Source organism: Berghia stephanieae, chromosome 2 (genome assembly GCF_034508935.2).
Source record: "Berghia stephanieae isolate SIO BIC M18660-M18661 chromosome 2, UCSD_Bste_1.3, whole genome shotgun sequence".
NCBI classification, from domain to species: domain Eukaryota; kingdom Metazoa; phylum Mollusca; class Gastropoda; order Nudibranchia; family Aeolidiidae; genus Berghia; species Berghia stephanieae.
The window spans coordinates 25,127,530-25,145,124 of NC_088361.1; the positions used below are offsets into that span (position 1 = coordinate 25,127,530).

The following is a 17,595-nucleotide window of genomic DNA, read 5'->3' on the forward strand; positions in this document are numbered from 1 at the left end:
GAAGAGAGTGAAGTCGGTTTCTTAAATTTAAAAAATAGTATTTCTTAATCATTATTTTTACTGTGAACTTTGTCATATATTTGAAAAATATCTGGGGCGAGGTCCCTGGTTTGCCAAGATTAGGGTCATTTGAATCGATCGATATTTAAGGACGTGTTTTCTGGCCAAATTTTTACATACATGTAAGGAAGTGAACTGTTTAACCTTTTCAGTTTTTAGCTTGGTTTTGCTGCATTTACACGGACGTGTTTCCAAGGACAGCGAATTTTTAATATAAGATAATATGTCGACAGAAGAACATTCTGAAATGTGTGTGTCTGCCAGTCTCGTCTGCTCCAGGGTAAAGGACACGGGTAATATTAAAACACGAGGACGATTGATGTATATCAGTAACAAGATGTAATTATTGAAGGGCTAAACAATGAATTATTTTACACACTAATAAATATACAATTTTACAGTCGATGTTTTGTAGACCGGTAAGCATTGACGGCAACTAGTGTTTTGTTGTCTTGTGATATGACACTGACATAGGATCTGTTCCTATTAGTCCAGCTCCAGCAACCGTTGGGAGAGTATCTTTACTCTCAATCTCTCAGCGCGCTCATGTAATATCTTTACGACTCTCATTTTCTCACCGCGCTCATGTAATATCTTTACGACTCTCATTTTCTCACCGCGCTCATGTAATATCTATACGTCTCTCATTTTCTCACGGAGCTCAAGTAATATCTTTATTCTCGATTTCTCACCGTGCTCATGTAATATCTTTACGACTCTTATTTTCTCACCGCGCTCATGTAGTATCTTTACTACCGATATCTCACCGCGCTCATGTAGTATCTTTACTCTCGATATCTAACCGTGCTCATGTAGTATCTTTACGACTCTCATTTTCTCACCGCGCTCATGTAATATCTATACGACTCTCATTTTCTCACGGAGCTCATGTAATATCGTTACTCTCGATTTCTCACCGCGCTCATGTAATATCTTTATGACTCTCATTTTCTCACCGCGCTCATGTAGTATCTTAACTACCGATCTCTCACCGCGCTCAAAATTATTCTTTCGTGGGGACTAATGAGTGACAAAAAATATCTCAAGTTTTTGTCATCATTTTTAACTTCCAAATTGATGGTGGTGTCTATTAAAAACTTAATAGGCTGTACAAACCAAGATTATTCCTATTGCTGCCTTAGAATAGCAAATAGTTTATAGTAATAGATTGTTTGTTGTGAATTGTTTTATGAGAATGACATTTAAACCTCTTAGCCTGCTATGCAATGAGATTGTGGTGATAATGCAATATATCTTCCTTTTTAAAATGACATCTGAAGAATTGTTTCGAATATTTACCATACGTTTGCTACATTATTGTGATCCATTAACACTTTCAAGGTTTACATAAAATAATTTGGACCCTACTTTACCAACAGGTATTGCTAGTTTGGAATTTCAACTTTCCAAAGAAGTTCGTCTCGGACAATGGGAAATAGTTGTCTTCCTGAATGAAACCGAGTCGAGTCTACTTGAAGATGGCATGGTATCCTTTGAAGTCAAGGAATACGGTAAATGAAATATGCTTAGTATCATAATTGCTCTTTTAACCAATTCAAAACTTCTACGACACTAGAGCTTGATCTTGAAAATAAATAGAGCACTTCAAATCTCTGCTATAGGGAGATGTATTGAACCGGAACTTGAATTCTTTTCGGCTTTGATTGTCCCTGAAAGAGTTAAACACGTCTTTAAATTTTAAAATAAAAGGCGATTCTACTTCCTCTTCTCGTTCTAAACACAAATTATCGGTTTATACTTCACTTGCCCCCTCCCTTCCCCCTCCCCCGCCAACTTACCTATCTCTACCCATGAAACTCCTCCTCCTCCTCCTCCTCCTCCTCCTCCTCCTCCTCCTCCTCCTCATCCTTCTTCTTCTTCTTCTTCTTCTTCTTCTTCTTCTTCTTCTTCTTCTTCTTCTTCTTTTTCTTCTTCTTCTTCTTCTTCTTCTTCTTCTTCTTCTTCTTCTTCTTCTTCTTCTTCTTCTTCTTCTTCTTCTTCTTCTTCTTCAACACTTTTAAAGACAACTTCTGCTAAAAGTCAACACCTCTTTGTGGTTCAAAATTAATATTTTTTTCTATATCTAAGTGTGTTCCAGTGATAATGGATAAAGTCAGCATTGCTGAAAATAAAACAATCTTTCTGGTCTAGCGGTGATGGCGTTATTGGGATTCCACTGTAGGTAAACAGATGGTTTATGCTCTCTTTATTTTTGTTTCCAGTATTGCCAAGATTTGAAGTGACCATAACTCCACCAAGTTACATCCTGCCCATAGATGAAGTAATCGAGGGAAAAGTATGTGCCAAGTAAGTGATATTTAAAAAAAAAAAAATACTCATTAAATTACAATGCGGCTTTTTGAGCTCTTTCATTCCTTCTGCGGTAAAAAAAAATGACGTATCCTTAATTTAATTTTCATTATTATTATCATTTCTTTTTCTGAGAGAAAAAAAAGAGAGAGAGAGAGAGAGAGAGAGAGAGAGAGAGAAAGAGAGAGAGAGAAAGAGAGAGAGAGAGAGAGAGAGAGAGAGAGAGAGAGAGAGAGAGAGAGAGATTTATTCTTGTGAACACAATGTAGTTTCCATTTTTTGGATTAACAAAGTTTATCCTATCTTATCTTAAGCACATTGCCTTCATACTCAGTATGATGGAATCACTTGGTTCACTGAAGTTGCGATTGATACAAACTCTACTTTAAAGATCTGAAAAAAGTGTGTTCAAAACAGTGCCAGAAAAAGCAAGAAAGCAAATTACAAGACAAAAAATAATCCCAAAGGATCGGTCTTTCTCGACTGGGGATATTTATCTTATACCGTGCCGTTTCCTTGATTTGTCACTTGGATAATCTAAAAAAACATCTTTAATTTGTTGCTTTGAGTAAGGCACTTTCCTCATTTACCCACTAAACTCAGATGGGAATAAGACAATGCATTTCAAGAGGACCAGAGACAAAAGGACTCATTATCATCATCATCATCAACATCATTATTATTATTATTTTTATTATTATTATTGCCAATATTATCAGTAGTAGTAGTATTATTATTAGTATTAGTAGTGGTAATAGTAGTAGTCGTATTCGTGGTAGTAGTAGTAGTAGTAGTAGTAGTAGTAGTAGTAGTAGTAGTAGTAGTAGTAGTAGTAGTAGTTGTAGTAGTAGAGTAGTAGTAGAGTAGTAGTAGTAGTAGTAGTAGTAGTAGTAGTAGTAGTAGTAGTAGTAGTAGTAGTAGTAGAAATGATAGTAGTAGTAGTCGTAGTAGTAGTAGTAGTAGTAGTAGTAGTAGTAGTAGTAGTAGTAGTAGTAGTAGTAGTAGTAGTAGTCGTCGTCGTAGTAGTAGTAGTAGAAGAAGAAGTTATAGTCGTGTAGGCGTAATAATATATAGTTTTACAATAAGAAATCTGGTTTGAGATTTTTCGTTTCAGGAATGAAAGAAGCAGTGTAAAGCACATTTAGCAGATTTATTGAATTTGTGAAACTACACACAATATTATTTCACTTACATTTGTTTCATTTTAAGCAACTTGTCTGACTTTATCCCACTTGACTTAGGTGTGATGGAGTACCTGGGCAATATTGAATTCTAGAACAAAAAGGGCATATGACACGAACAAGCAACGTGCTTTATATATAAAACATAAACTGTATCTTATAGAATCAGTGAAGATGACGTCATTCTACTCTTTTCTATAGTTTTTAGACCACCAGTTGGGTAAACCCACTAACTTATATTTATCAAAATAAACGTTTAATGTTTCGTATTTTTGTGTGTGTTCGAACGATTGATCTGGCGGGTACAACTGGTAATTGTTTTAGGCACAAAATCATTGGAATCATCTACACTATCGATATTGATGCTATACTTTTAGGTGAAATACTCACAAGATCCGCCAGCCGATATAACATACCGATACATAAAAATATGTATAACCGTAAACGTTTCTAGTCTTAATGATATATTTTAAAGAGAAATAATAATTAAAATGGCTGTCTATAAACAAACAAACAAAAAAGAGTTGCGTGACGTCAATTTCATGCCTCCTATATTTCCGATTGAAAAAGAGTTAATTAAAAATGTGTGTCGGACTTCGGGCACCTCACAAAAGAGAGTATTTTTCTATTATTAGAAGCTTATTTTTTACCAGATATACGTACGGTAAAGACCTGGAAGGAACTTTGGAGCTCAATGTGTGTGGCGTTGATAATGCTGGGCGTTCCATAGGAAGAGGTCCTTGTCTCCATGAAGTCGTCAAGGCAATCCATTTTTTAAAATAGTCTCATCTTCATTATTTTAGTTTGTCTTTTCTTTCACTTAACAACGATTTCTCACTCTAGATACTTCCTTTTTTAATCACTCTTCCCTAATCCTCTTATTCCACCTCCCCCTCTTCTTCTTCCAATATTTCTCCCGCCTCCTCCTCCTCCTCTGCCTGCTCCTCTTACGTATATTCTTCTTGCTCTTCTTCTTTTTCTTCTTTTCTTCCTTCTTAATCTGATTCTTCTCCATTACTATCTATTATTGCACTAATGTACGTCTACTACTACTATGACGATGACTACTTCTGCTACTATTATTACTTCTCCCTCTGCTACTTCTACTACTATTATTATTACTACTACTACTACTACTACTACTACTACTACTACTACTACTACTACTACTACTACCACTACTACTACTACTACTACTACTACTACTACTACTATTACTTCTACAACTACCACCACCACCACCACCACCACCACCACTACTACTACTACTACTACTACTACTACTACTACTACTACTACAACTACTACTACTACTACTACTACTACTACTACTACTACTACTACTACTACTACTACTACTACTACTCATACTACTACTACTCATACTACTACTACTACTACTACTACTACTACTACTACTACTACTACTACTACTACTACTACTACTACTACTACTACAGCTACTACTACTACTACTACTACTACTACTACTACTACTACTACTACTACTACTACTACTACTACTACGACTACTTTTTTGACATCCTGATTTATTGGAGTTTCTTGTTGTGTAGATTACGTCTTGTTCAGATGTCTAAAGCAATTCTTAATATCTGTATTGTTTCTCATTACCAGATAAAAGGCTGCTACAATTTTACTGCAAACGCATCATCACTATTGTCCAGCTTCCTCTTTCGCGGTTGGCACTTAAAGATCGATGCGTCCGTTACGGAATCTGGAACTGGCTCAACAATCAGTGCAACACACAAAGGACCTTCTTTGTCAAGAAAACAACTGAACATGGTACTGATGGACACTACTAACGGTTTCTTCAAGCCAGGATTTCCCATACACGGCCAGGCAAGTCTTGATTTTAGGGTTCAAGGTTCCAAATCTAAATAAATTATCGTTACCTTCGTTAAACTATTTATTTTCAAAAATAAACCCTAAAAATAGTATAATTGTTTACTTATTTCTGGTCTATCGCATCAATATTCCTGGAATTATGTCGAAATAAACCAAGAAATAAGAAATTTAATTTTCTTTTAAGTCTGAGAAACAACAGTTACACTCCTTAGAGAGTCACTACAAATATATAAATTAAGCTTAAATTTCACTTAACTCTCTCAATACCGACTATTTTCAGTATTTTCCTGAAATGCCACACTTACTCGACAAACAAGTTTTTTTACTCTCAATTCTAAAGCAACAATTACATACTAATAAATAATTTCTGAACAAAGACGAGGTTTACATAATAGCATTAAGTTCTTATAGCCATAGCAAATATGTTTCTTCCGATTTAGTGATTTACAAAACAAATCTGAATAAGAAAAATGTTCATTGTGTCCCAACAAAAGTGAAGATTTTACAGTAGTTGGTAATGCGAGGGTTAAAGTCTTCTTCAATCCAGCATAGTGCCCGTTTGAGATGAATGGTCATGTCATAATTTGTCATCTAAATCTTGCTTTATTTTATAAGTGATACCAAGCTGTGGACTGTAAAAAGTAGTAAACAAAAATGAATATAACAGCTTCAAAAAATAGCAAAATACCAAAAACGGAACGTTTCGGGCTCAAAACCTTTCTTCAGCCAACAACTACAACCCCCCCCCCCCCCCCCCAAAAAAAAAAAAAAACCCCAATAAAATCTTGAATACTTTATTAAAAAACAAGATTGACGATATGGGTTTTAGTAATGTATTTAAGTTTTTATTTTTTATGTTATTGGCTGAAGAAGGGTTTTGAGCCCAAAACGTTCCGTGTTTGGTATTTGATCTTTATTGTTTAGTCCGTTTGTTCCTTCTTTAAAACTTAAACTTAAACTTGAGCATTTATATAGGGCAATGTCCACTAAACGTGCTCAACTCGCTTTGCAAAGTGTCCCTAGCCAACAGTAACGTTTAACACGTAGGAAAGGCATAACGCCTATTAATAATAATAATGTGTCTTTATTGTCCTCAAAATAGTGGCAATTTGTCATTTGGTTACACATCTATAACAATACAATATTATATAGAACATACGTAACATAATATCGTCACCATTATCGTAATCATCATCATCATCATCATCATCATCATCATCATCATCATCATCATCATCATCATCATCATCATCACATCATCCTAATATTTCCGATACCATCCTTCTCTTACACCATTCCCCTATAAAACAATCACCATCCTCATCATACTCCAATATTATATTATTTTTCCTGTAACGAGCTGTAAGATGGAAAGCTTGTGCAAAGATATCCCTCATCAGAAGGGCAAAGGTCGTGTTCTCAGATTGTGTTATTTAGCTCTCTCTCTCTCTCTCTCTCTCTCTCTCTCTCTCTCTCTCTCTCTCTCTCTGTGTGTGTGTGTGTGTGTGTGTGTGTGTGTGTGTGCCTCTTCCCATCGCTCCCTCTCTGTTATTTTCTCTCTTCCGCACTCGTCCTTTCATTCTCTCCACAAGCCGCTCTTTTTTTTCTCTCTCTCTCTCTTCCTTTATTTCATTCCTCTCTTTCCTTCTTTCTCCCTTTCTCTTTCTTCTTCTAAAAATAGGGATTGTGTCCTCTCTCTCTCTCTCTCTCTCTCTCTCTCTCTCTCTCTCTCTCTATATATATATATATATATATATATATATATATATATATATATATATATATCACACACACACACACACACACACACACTTCCTCCATTCTTTCCTTTCTGTATAAAAGAATAACTATAATATGCAACCGAGTTACATACTCAAATGATACACATACATAATTACATTTCGAGTCATCATCACACTCTCTAATAATATCATAATAACATACATGTATGCACACACATGCACACACACACGCGCGCGCACACACATACACACACATACATACATGCACATACACTCCCTAAATTAACCATTTCCCTCGCTATCTCTCTCTCTCTCTCTCTCTCTGTGTGTGTGTGTGTGTGTGTGTGTGTGTGTGTGTGTGTGTGTTCCTTTCACGCTTTTGTCAGAAATAGCAATACATATTATATAGATTACATGCAATTTTGTTACAGTAAATTTACAAACAATGAGATAATGAGATTTGCACATCAAATTTCCTTTCTTTCCTTTTTCTAAGGAAAGGAATCGTGTCCTTCCCCCCCCCCCCTTCCTTCTCTCTCTCTCTCTCTCTCTCTCTCTCTCTCTCTCTTCTTCTTCTTCTTCTTCTTCTTCTTCTTCTTCTTCTTCTTCTTCTTCTTCTTCTTCTTCTTCTTCTTCTTCTTCTTCTTCTTCTTCTTTTTATTCTCGCTCTCTCTCTCTCTCTCTCTCTCTCTCTCTCTCTCTCTCTCTCTCTCTCTCTCTCTCTCTCTCTCTTCCTTCGATCTACCCTGTCTGTTGTTATTTTTTGTTTTCGGTTGTTATTTGTTGTTATCTCGACAAAGTTATATACCGCATTCTTTATGTTTGTTTTTTACACATAGTGTCGATATGATGTTTGAAATTCAAATTTTGACTAAGCGTCATGCCAAAGTATTTAAAATCATCTACAATTTCTATATTAACATCTCCTATTTTAACAGATTTCATTTGTTCGGTTTTTTTTTTCTGTTGTTGGTAAACATTTGTTTTTTAGTTTTTGAGATATCAATTTCAAGAAAATTGTGCTGTCACCAATCAATAAATTTATCGCCCAATAAGCGATGTTACAATTTTTTTCCGACAGAGACAATGCTGTTAATGGTCAGGTACTCATTCCTGAGTACGGTCATGAATGGCAGTAAAGATCCTTTTCCAAGAACTCAACTATATGTTGTTCAAGAGGGACTTGAACTTTGGACCTTCTAATCGGTAGTCAAGTGTCACAACACAATGCCCATAGACTAATTTATATTTTACAATTTGAGCACTGTCATTTTCTGTAGAAGTCTGTTTCTTTTTATTAAAGATAAATCATAGTTCCAATATACGGCCCATCGTTTCAAAACGGTGTTAGATCGGGATGAATCGAATTTTCCGAAAAGTTAATTTAGATATATACTAACCTGATAAGAATTAGAAACTTTGTGTTTTGATTTTTTTTTTCTCTGCAACGCAAGAAATAGTGCTTATTCTACACCATAACTAGGTGATATTGACACCGTTTCACACAATGGCTATAAAATCGGTTTTCAGCATTAAGTTCATCCCACCATAACACCACTTTGAGATAGTGGGTCACAGATTTGTTTCATTTACTGTGTTACGAGTTGTTTTATAAAATTCTAAATCAAATAGAATGATTGAAGTTGATGTCACACATTTTTCTTATTGTTTTAAGACCGCCATTAGGTGATTAATTCTCACGGAGCAGAGTGACGTCAACTTCATCCAATCTATTAAAACATCCATTACAATAATATTTTCTTGCAGGTGATAGTCAAATTACTAGATGGCCAGCCAGCTGTCGGGGAAAATATCCTTGTGTCTGCCAAAGACTACCAAACAAACATGGAGCTGACTGCAAATTACACATCAGACGAGGCTGGAATGGTTTACTTTTCTTTCAGTGGAGAGATTGGTGGAAACACTGAAGAGTTGTCTCTCATGGTAAGACTATTTATTGACTAATATAAAAAAGTCCCAAGTCAAAGTCCTCTTTAAGGCTCGCCATGAACTGACAACGATCCCACTTGATCGCCTTATCCCAAACAAAAGAAAACAGCACTCATACCAGGTCCCGCAGTCCCGAGTTAATGCTCATCTCAACTCCAAGCATCACCTTAATATGGAATTCTCTGCCTGAAATTATTTTTTAAATGACCACATTGAATTTGACAGGGAAATAACTAAAATCAAAATAAAAGCCTAGGAAGTCCATTTGTCCTCACCATATTCACAGTCAAGATTATCTTCGATGTACAGTTGCCACTTAATGACAAGATAAGATGGATCCCAATAATAGCCGTAATATTTGTCTATTTTCTCTTTGTCAAATTTAAGTTTTAAAAAGATATTCGTAATGATATTATTGGATTTTTCCTTCAAGTTCGAGTCTATAAATTGAAAAAGGCGCAATGTGTCTTTCGCCCCAAATCTTATAACAAATGTAACGAACTTGTACAACACAAAATCCTGTGCTTTGCTGTCGTGATTCACTCTTCTCGATGTTCTCGCGCATGTGGTAGTTTGTTTCATTCGCGTACGGTTCATTTCAACCGTCTCTAAACGGTATGTCCAACTAAAACTGAGCGTTAAGGTTATCTTTCATAACATCATGAACAGTGAATCAACGAGGATTTCCTTCTATTGAATTAATCACGTCAAAAAGAATACATAAGCATGTCGGGAATGACATATGCAATCGCCGGTATACCACCCGGGCTCCTCTCTCTCTCTCTCTCTCTCTCTCTCTCTCTCTCTCTCTCTCTCTCTCTCTCTCTCATGCTCTCTTAAGTTTGAGTTAAAATAAATACCTTTATTGCGTGGAACAAGTCGTGTTTCTTACAGATAAAAAACATTAAATTTTCCGATTCTGACCATTTTGACTTCGAGTTAATTTTTTTTTCATCCAAATTTGGACGGTGGGTAATAGTTTCTTTTAATTGAGCTTTATTCTTTGATTGTTCACCCACCAGGCTGAAGCAGCGGACTATTTGGACTTGGACGAAAGCTTGCATTTAGAGACGCCAAGAGCCTTTGGTCGTCTCCAGCAGTGGTTTTCTCCTTCGTTAAGCTACATCCAAATTCCGAGGACAGAGAACAAACAAAAATGTGGAGATAACATCACCATTTCAATCCCATTCACAACACGGGCTGGGGCTGAAATAGAATTTAAATATCAGGTATTTGCTACAATAATCAAATATTGCTATTAAATGCTCATTCAGAGTCGGTTGGCCCATGGTGTAGGAGTTTATCCCGATTCCTAAAGCGTCAAACAGACCCAGCTACTGAATAATTGCTTGATGAACTGATAGGAGGCGGGTAGGGAGGAGAGAGGGGGGGGGGGTATTTGTGTATCTGTGATCAATCTCGGACCCTTTCCGTAAGAAACAAGTGCTTTACCAACTGAGCTATCGAGAACCCCTAATAAAATAAAATATTACACAATTAATTAACTTAATGTTAATCTTCTCTGTTTGTCATCATCCTTTCAGCGAATTTTGATAGACTTTTAGTACTTGACAGAGAAAACATGAATATTATTGCTGTGACATCATCTTCGAACAAAGGTCAAACTGCTTATAATATTCGAACAATGTTCAGAGTGAATTGCGTCATAATTCATAGAGACAATCACCAAAAGTAAGAGAGGAGCGAGTTGTTGTTAGTTGTGCTCAAGGGAACAAACTAGAACGATTCCAATAGTTGTACTATTCAATACAAGTCAATGTTCACATTCTTTTGGTGGTCATCTTCGTGTATTGTGACCTCATAGTTTGGTTATTGTTGTGTTATGAAATTATACAAATTTGCTGTGAAACTCGTACACAGGGAAGTCAAGTGATCAATGGTTGGATTTCGTTGCATCCAATTTGTAATTTATAATTGAGATCTTGAAGAAAATAACACCACACATGATGTAACATAATATGAAATTTTAAGTAAAAGGATGTAAAACTCTTAAAACACATTGTCTAATTCTAGGACTTGACAAAAGTTGCATTGCTAGTATTAGCGCCTATTAAAGAAAACTAAGAAAAAAAATAATTCTTGTATGTTTCCCATCACCTGGAATCGGTCTTATGTCGTGGTTAAAATTATTTTATAGTAACATTGAGAGATTCGGGAGCAGGCACTGGTGTATGATAAAGATCTGAAAAAGGATTGGTGTCAGCAGGTTGAGGTTCGATTTCATTCGAGAAAGACTGTTTTTAGATGCTTTTTCTGTAGATTTCCTTCTTCTTTTTTCTAGCACTGTTTCATACATACTTTTTCAGATCTTTATTTAAAGTTAAAACGATCAAAATATTTGTTTTTAGTTTTTATCATAGAGAGCGACTAAATCTATTGTCCAAAATAAAATACAATATAAATTTTTCCAAGTTTTGTTCTTATGACTATGAACTCATTATTTACCATCTAAACGATCCCGTCACAATTCCTTTTTGAATTCGAAAATATATAAGAAAACACATTTGTGTCTAATCATCTCACTTCGGTATTATTTTGTGGTAAACAGAACTCTGAAAAATCATGAGAGGGGGGGGGGGGGGGGGGGGGAGGATTATTTCTCGAACTCTATCCTAATTTTCCAATGGATAATAGGGACGCCTTTTAATCTTTTTGCTATTATGTAAAATCAGTTTTTACCCAAAATTAATAGGCAGTTTCTTAAATTTCAAAAATGACCAAACTTCATTATTTCTAATTTGTTTGAGTTTAAATGATTTTCCATTATTTGTTCATCTTAAATATAATACCTAAAAGATGGAGAAGTGGGTCACAATTTTATTTCTATTTTCAAAATCATTTCCAGATCGTTGCCAAAGGAAAGGTGGTGGAGTCCGGCAGCTACTACTACATGCCCAACGCTGAGGTTTTCAACCAAGGCCTTGATCACTCTAGTGACAGCAGCTCTGACGACAGATCACCCTCGGACTCAACTAATCTTTCACCACCGGACCCAGATAATCTTCCACCCTGGGACTCAGCTTATCCTTCACCACCGGAGATGGAAGATGACGAGGATGACTTTGTTCCTCCCATGCCTCCATTTCCCCCACCCTTTAATTGTATGTTTATTATAGAGAAATAGATACGATTGGTCGGTTAAGAGGATTACTGAGGAGGTGACTCTAAGTTAAGAATAAAACCCTCTCAGTCACGTCTAAGACACATTGATATCACTAGGAAATTGCTGAACTTCGAAAACACTCCAGGCATTGATAATATAAGACAAAGAAACTAAGTATATTGTTTTTTAACTCAGTGAATAAATGATCAAAATACCGATTTTCTCTCATTACTGAAAACGAGAGCGGGTTTTTCAAGTCACCTCCTAAAGTGGGCTATCCCGCACTATAAAAGAAAAGTTTGTTTTTTTTTTTTCCAAAATTACCCGGACGCCATTTCTCGCTTTAATGGGCCTTTTAAAAAATTTAATGATCATTCATATTTTAAGACTACGACGATGAACAATGAAATTAAACACTGACATCGTGCGGTGAACAAAACTTGGCACAAACATTTTTTTTAAAAGTGAGAGAAAGTGGGCATTTGAGTTTAAATAACAATTAGGGGATAGTCCACTTTATTTCAAAGTAGTCCAATTGTTTTAAATTTTCTGACCGGGTTAGATTACACTCTAACTGATATAATTTCTTTGTTGTGACTGCTTTTTTTGTATAATAGAATAAATATTTGGTTAAATTGGGACATACCCATCTTGAACTAATCGGTACTAGAGAACTTCATAGACATTGTAATCTGGTATTTGAGGTGGAGGTTAAATTTTTTATTTAAGAAAATTTTATGTAATAATTCTCCACACCAAGCAACGTTTTACATAGGTTGTCAAGTCCTGCACTCACAGAATCGCCCTATTAATTTTAAGTTATAGAGGTCTGCAAATCCTATGATTTCCCCGTTACATAGTACATGAAAATAGCAAACAGCAATGATTAACGACTCATATAGCTGTCTAAGGATAAAACTCTTACAATTCAATAAGTAAACATAAACCACAATCGCACATTTATTTGTACAAAGCGTAAATTATGTGTATTATCTATCTGACTTTATGTGTGTATGTGTATTTACTGCACAACTGTATGAGCTTATGTGTGTATCTGAGTGGTATTAGCGACGTTGTTTCAAGACAGAGAGAGAGAGAGAGAGAGAGAGAGAGAGAGAGAGAGAGAGAAGGGGGAGAGACTAAAATGGTGGAAAACATGATTCTCAAGAGAGGGATGGTTTGAATCCAAGTTCCTGCTCTATTGTGTCACTTTCAGTTCAGTCAAAAGTCTTATGATAATTTCAAATTGTTTAGGTGTCTCTACCTGTCTAATACGTTGTAAACTGTCCTGTATTGTTTCTTGATAATTTACTTGATCATTTTCTGTCGTTCTTTTCTAATCTTATCGTGTTTTCTGGTACTTGAGACTGTCACTCAGGGGAACCTTGAAGAAGACTGGTTGTCATTATAACATTGTCTACTGTGATTTCTGTGGAGTGTGATGAATTTGTGCCTTGTCTTGTGTCTAAGTTTTGAATGTAACTTGATTGCCTATCTTTAATGCAGCCGACTCGTATGTTTGTAAATGTTTTGCACACATTGCACATTGTAATGTCACTGGGGACAAAATCTGTCCGCAAATGCTGATGGTTTTTTACAATAGTCCGGAAGTTTATTAAAAACTCTTCTCCTTTATATACTTTCATGTTTTTGATTCTTTTTACACATTTGTAACATATCACTTTTGAATGTGTTGTTTCTAAGTCTTTTCCAATGTCAATATCAAATAACAAAAGTATTTCACATTGGAAATCATTACACAGTAATCTTTTGCGATTACGTTTTTTTAAATTTTTGAGTGAGTACTGCATTACCACATCTACAAAGTTCATTTAAAGATTTCAAATGGGTCTCTAAAGTGTGATCATTTTACCTGTATGTGCATTGCAAGAAAAAAAATATTATAAAATATTAAAGGATACGTCCATAAAATGGTTTTAATCATTAGAAAACACAGAGAATGTTAAATGCGACGATACAACTTTTTTTTTAAATTGGTCGTGTCAAAATTTTTATATTAATTTTTAAAAAAAAAAAAAGCTCCTGTAATTGATTTTAATCATTGAGTTTTTCAGGTGTAAATAACTAAAGAACTATTCACAGCAGAATAATGAAACCCAGACACAAATATCAAACAAGAAAAATGCAGTTATATCCAAGCTTTTAAAAATATGTTGTGAATTTAGAAGAGGACTGGTAGTAGACTGAAAACAGGAAACGTCGTTACTCAATTTAATGTTTTTGGAACGTAATGCATTGTATGCAGCTTTACCTGCAGGATTGACCGCTTGACCCTGAGGTCAACCTGACCTATAGTGTGAGTAAAGGCTCGCTCAGGCACGTAATTCGTGGGTGTGATATAAACAAGCCGTCAGATTTCTCCGTATTAAACTTCCTTGGCCTGTCTGCCGGACTGGTGCGCCCTCTACAATAAATCGAATTTTAGCAGCTGAATCACCCTGACATAATACCGTTTGAAAGCGGTAGGTTACATAATATGAATATCAATTTATGAAACTCTTTCAACGGAATTTATTTTCACATTATACAAAGTGAACGATCAACTGATTAATTGATTGAGTAGCTGATCAATTGTGATTGGTAGATTGATAGCCTCTTGATCTAATTGCTTCACTAATTCAAGCATGCATATATTCAACAATTTACTCATTCACAGATGAGCCACCTTTCGACGAGCCCATCGTCAGATCTGAGGACATCGCGGACACCATGGCAAATTTCACGCTTGAGATTCCTATCAGTACTGTCATGGCGCCCAAATTCACGCTTGTTATCCATCATGTCCTACCAGATGGAGAGATCGTGGCCGACTCCATGGAGTTCCAAGTGGAACCTTGTTTCGACAATAAAGTGAGTAAATGACGTGATATGATGGTCGCGTATTAGGACGAAATAGCCCTCGTAAATTCATAGACTGACACAATCAAAACATTACGTCACAAAGCAAGGCAACAACCACCTATATACAGTGTTGAATAGGCGAGCTTTTAGTTCTCCACCTGCGCCGCGGTCAAGAGGTCATTCACTCCATCAAATTCCCGACCAGTACAACGGGTTATCTCCCGTGATACTTAACAGATTTGTTATTGACATCTGGTTAAATTACAATCGCTTTTGCACAACCACAGTCAATTTTACCAATTTAAACCAATTGGCAACACATTGAGAAAACTTTGATCTGTATTATGGTACCAAACACTCTATCATTAGAATTACTGTCTTTGAGATATTTCGCATTAAGATATCAGCACAATTTTGATTATAGTTTGTTAAATTTAATTTATTGATTGCATTATTATAAGCAAACAAGCCGATAGAAACTCTCAAAACTTGCTCTAACCGATGGAGGAATAAAGTAACCTTTCATTCATTCCCTCACAATGTGTGCGTCACTCTTAGTTCTTTGATGATATGCGATAGCAGCTGTCCGATTTGTTTCGCTTTGATCACTGCTGGTTCAGAGGGTTATTAATTCCGGTCATTGAGTCTTCATCGCACAAATTATATTCAACAGATGGTCACACGAGTTTAGCTTAATATTATATGAACACGATTATGCCAGTTTTCCGTTCCACTAGTTACAAACGTGGTCAACCAAGAACACTAGAATAAAGTCCGAGTCGTTTCATATTTCAGTTGTATATATTTGAAATTTACTTCCCAGGTTAAAATATTGTTTCAGTACTTTGTGGGTAAAAAAGAAACCTTGTAATTATTTTGCTGCAATGATCAATATTTGATTAATTAAGGGTGATCATTTTAAGCATTCTTGATACAAACACGACTTAACGAAGGAACAAATGATAAATAATAACCATGTCAAAAAGAAAAAAAAAAAAAGAAAAAAATATATATATACATATATGTGTGTGTGTGTGTGTGTGTGTGTGTGTCTGTGTGTGTGTTTGTGTGCGGGGGGGGGGAGAGAAAGGGATAGATAGATAGATAGATAGATAGATAGATAGATAGATAGATAGATAGATAGATAGATAGATAGATAGATAGATAGATAGATAGATAGAAAGGGATATATAGATAGATAAAGAGAGAGAGAGAGAGAGAGAGAGAGAGAGAGAGAGAGAGAGAGAGAGAGAGAGAGAGAGAGAGAGATTTTCATAATGAAGGACAAAGACATTGGTCTATAACTGTAAAAGTCACTCTGTTGCCTCCATAGCCTCGTGACTTACACGTGACATATTTTGTGCTGTGTCCATACTTTTACATAACGGGGCTTCTAATGTCGCCCTGTTGCTGTTCTTTATTCTTTTTGCGTTTTTCAAGAAGGTTGAGCAAACATAGCAATCACTGATTTATTTTGATTTTATTTCGACAAGATGTGGTGACTGTGCATGAATAGTTGCTGTTGTCAGTGCTTTCCCTCATCTTTGATTTTAATCCCGTTGTCTCTGTCGGAAAAAAAAAATGTAATATCGCCTAGCAGACATCATGTCCAGTTCTACATGTTACGCGTTACCGTTGGTCAGGGACACTATTTAGAGCGTTTTAAGCACGTCTAGTGAAAATTGCGCTAAATAAAAAAGCTCAAAATTTCAACATTACGTACGTAGTCTGTCATGACACTTGTAACGCATAGTTTTGAGGACTTTTTAGCATTGTCTTTGTTAATGTCCACATTAAAGATAAGATAAATATCTGGTTTTAAAGATTAATATCTGGTTTTAAATCCTGAAAAAAATCATGCTTTGAGATTCGTTTTCTTTTCTTCTGTGTTTCTTGACTTTTCTACAAAGCCTACACAGTTCATTCAAATGTTTATCATGAATTTGTTGAGTGTGCTCCATGACTAAACGAAATTTTTAAAAATCATAATAAATTCAATTTTGATGACGCACAAATGGAATTTTAGCAACTTACAGTTCAATTATAATTGATTCTATTTGTGAAAGAATAGATTTTTTCTATATTTCTGTTTGAAGAATTCAATTTTTTATTGGAAAAATTAATGCATTTTAAATTACAGAAAAACGGTCTATTTAGGATTGAAATATCACGATCATTATATACAGCACTGGCATAAAATACATATGAATGGAAACAGGAAATCTTGATAAATATAACCGAGTAAAGAAATTTGTGTTTAAGCTCACTGTGAAGCGATAACAAAGAGATGAAAGTGAACATAAATCGACTGGTATCACCCGATATCACCGTAACTGAACTCACTAGGGGATTCCCCGTAATTTGGCAGGCGTGACCCCGGTCAACCTCGGGTCATTACTTGAACTAAGTTACCGCTCAGGCGATATTTTCGTTACTGTGTATAGATAGTATGCAGATGACGTCACTCAGGCCTTTGTTATTGTTTTTGCCATCCGCGTTT

The 17,595-nt window shown here is 35.6% G+C and overlaps 1 protein-coding gene across 2 annotated transcripts in view; it reads left to right on the forward strand.

Moving 5' to 3' along the window:
• LOC144964556 (alpha-1-inhibitor 3-like) overlaps positions 1-17,595 on the forward strand; it is an 84,299-nt gene that overhangs the window by 19,484 nt on the left and 47,220 nt on the right. For both annotated transcript variants that reach the window (XM_078898982.1, XM_078898981.1), the window contains exons 6-13: positions 1,440-1,571; positions 2,283-2,367; positions 4,205-4,313; positions 5,187-5,411; positions 8,927-9,103; positions 10,132-10,338; positions 11,976-12,231; positions 14,911-15,104. In XM_078898982.1, the coding sequence (XP_078755108.1) occupies positions 1,440-1,571; positions 2,283-2,367; positions 4,205-4,313; positions 5,187-5,411; positions 8,927-9,103; positions 10,132-10,338; positions 11,976-12,231; positions 14,911-15,104 (1,385 nt within the window). The remainder of the gene's footprint in view (positions 1-1,439; positions 1,572-2,282; positions 2,368-4,204; positions 4,314-5,186; positions 5,412-8,926; positions 9,104-10,131; positions 10,339-11,975; positions 12,232-14,910; positions 15,105-17,595) is intronic.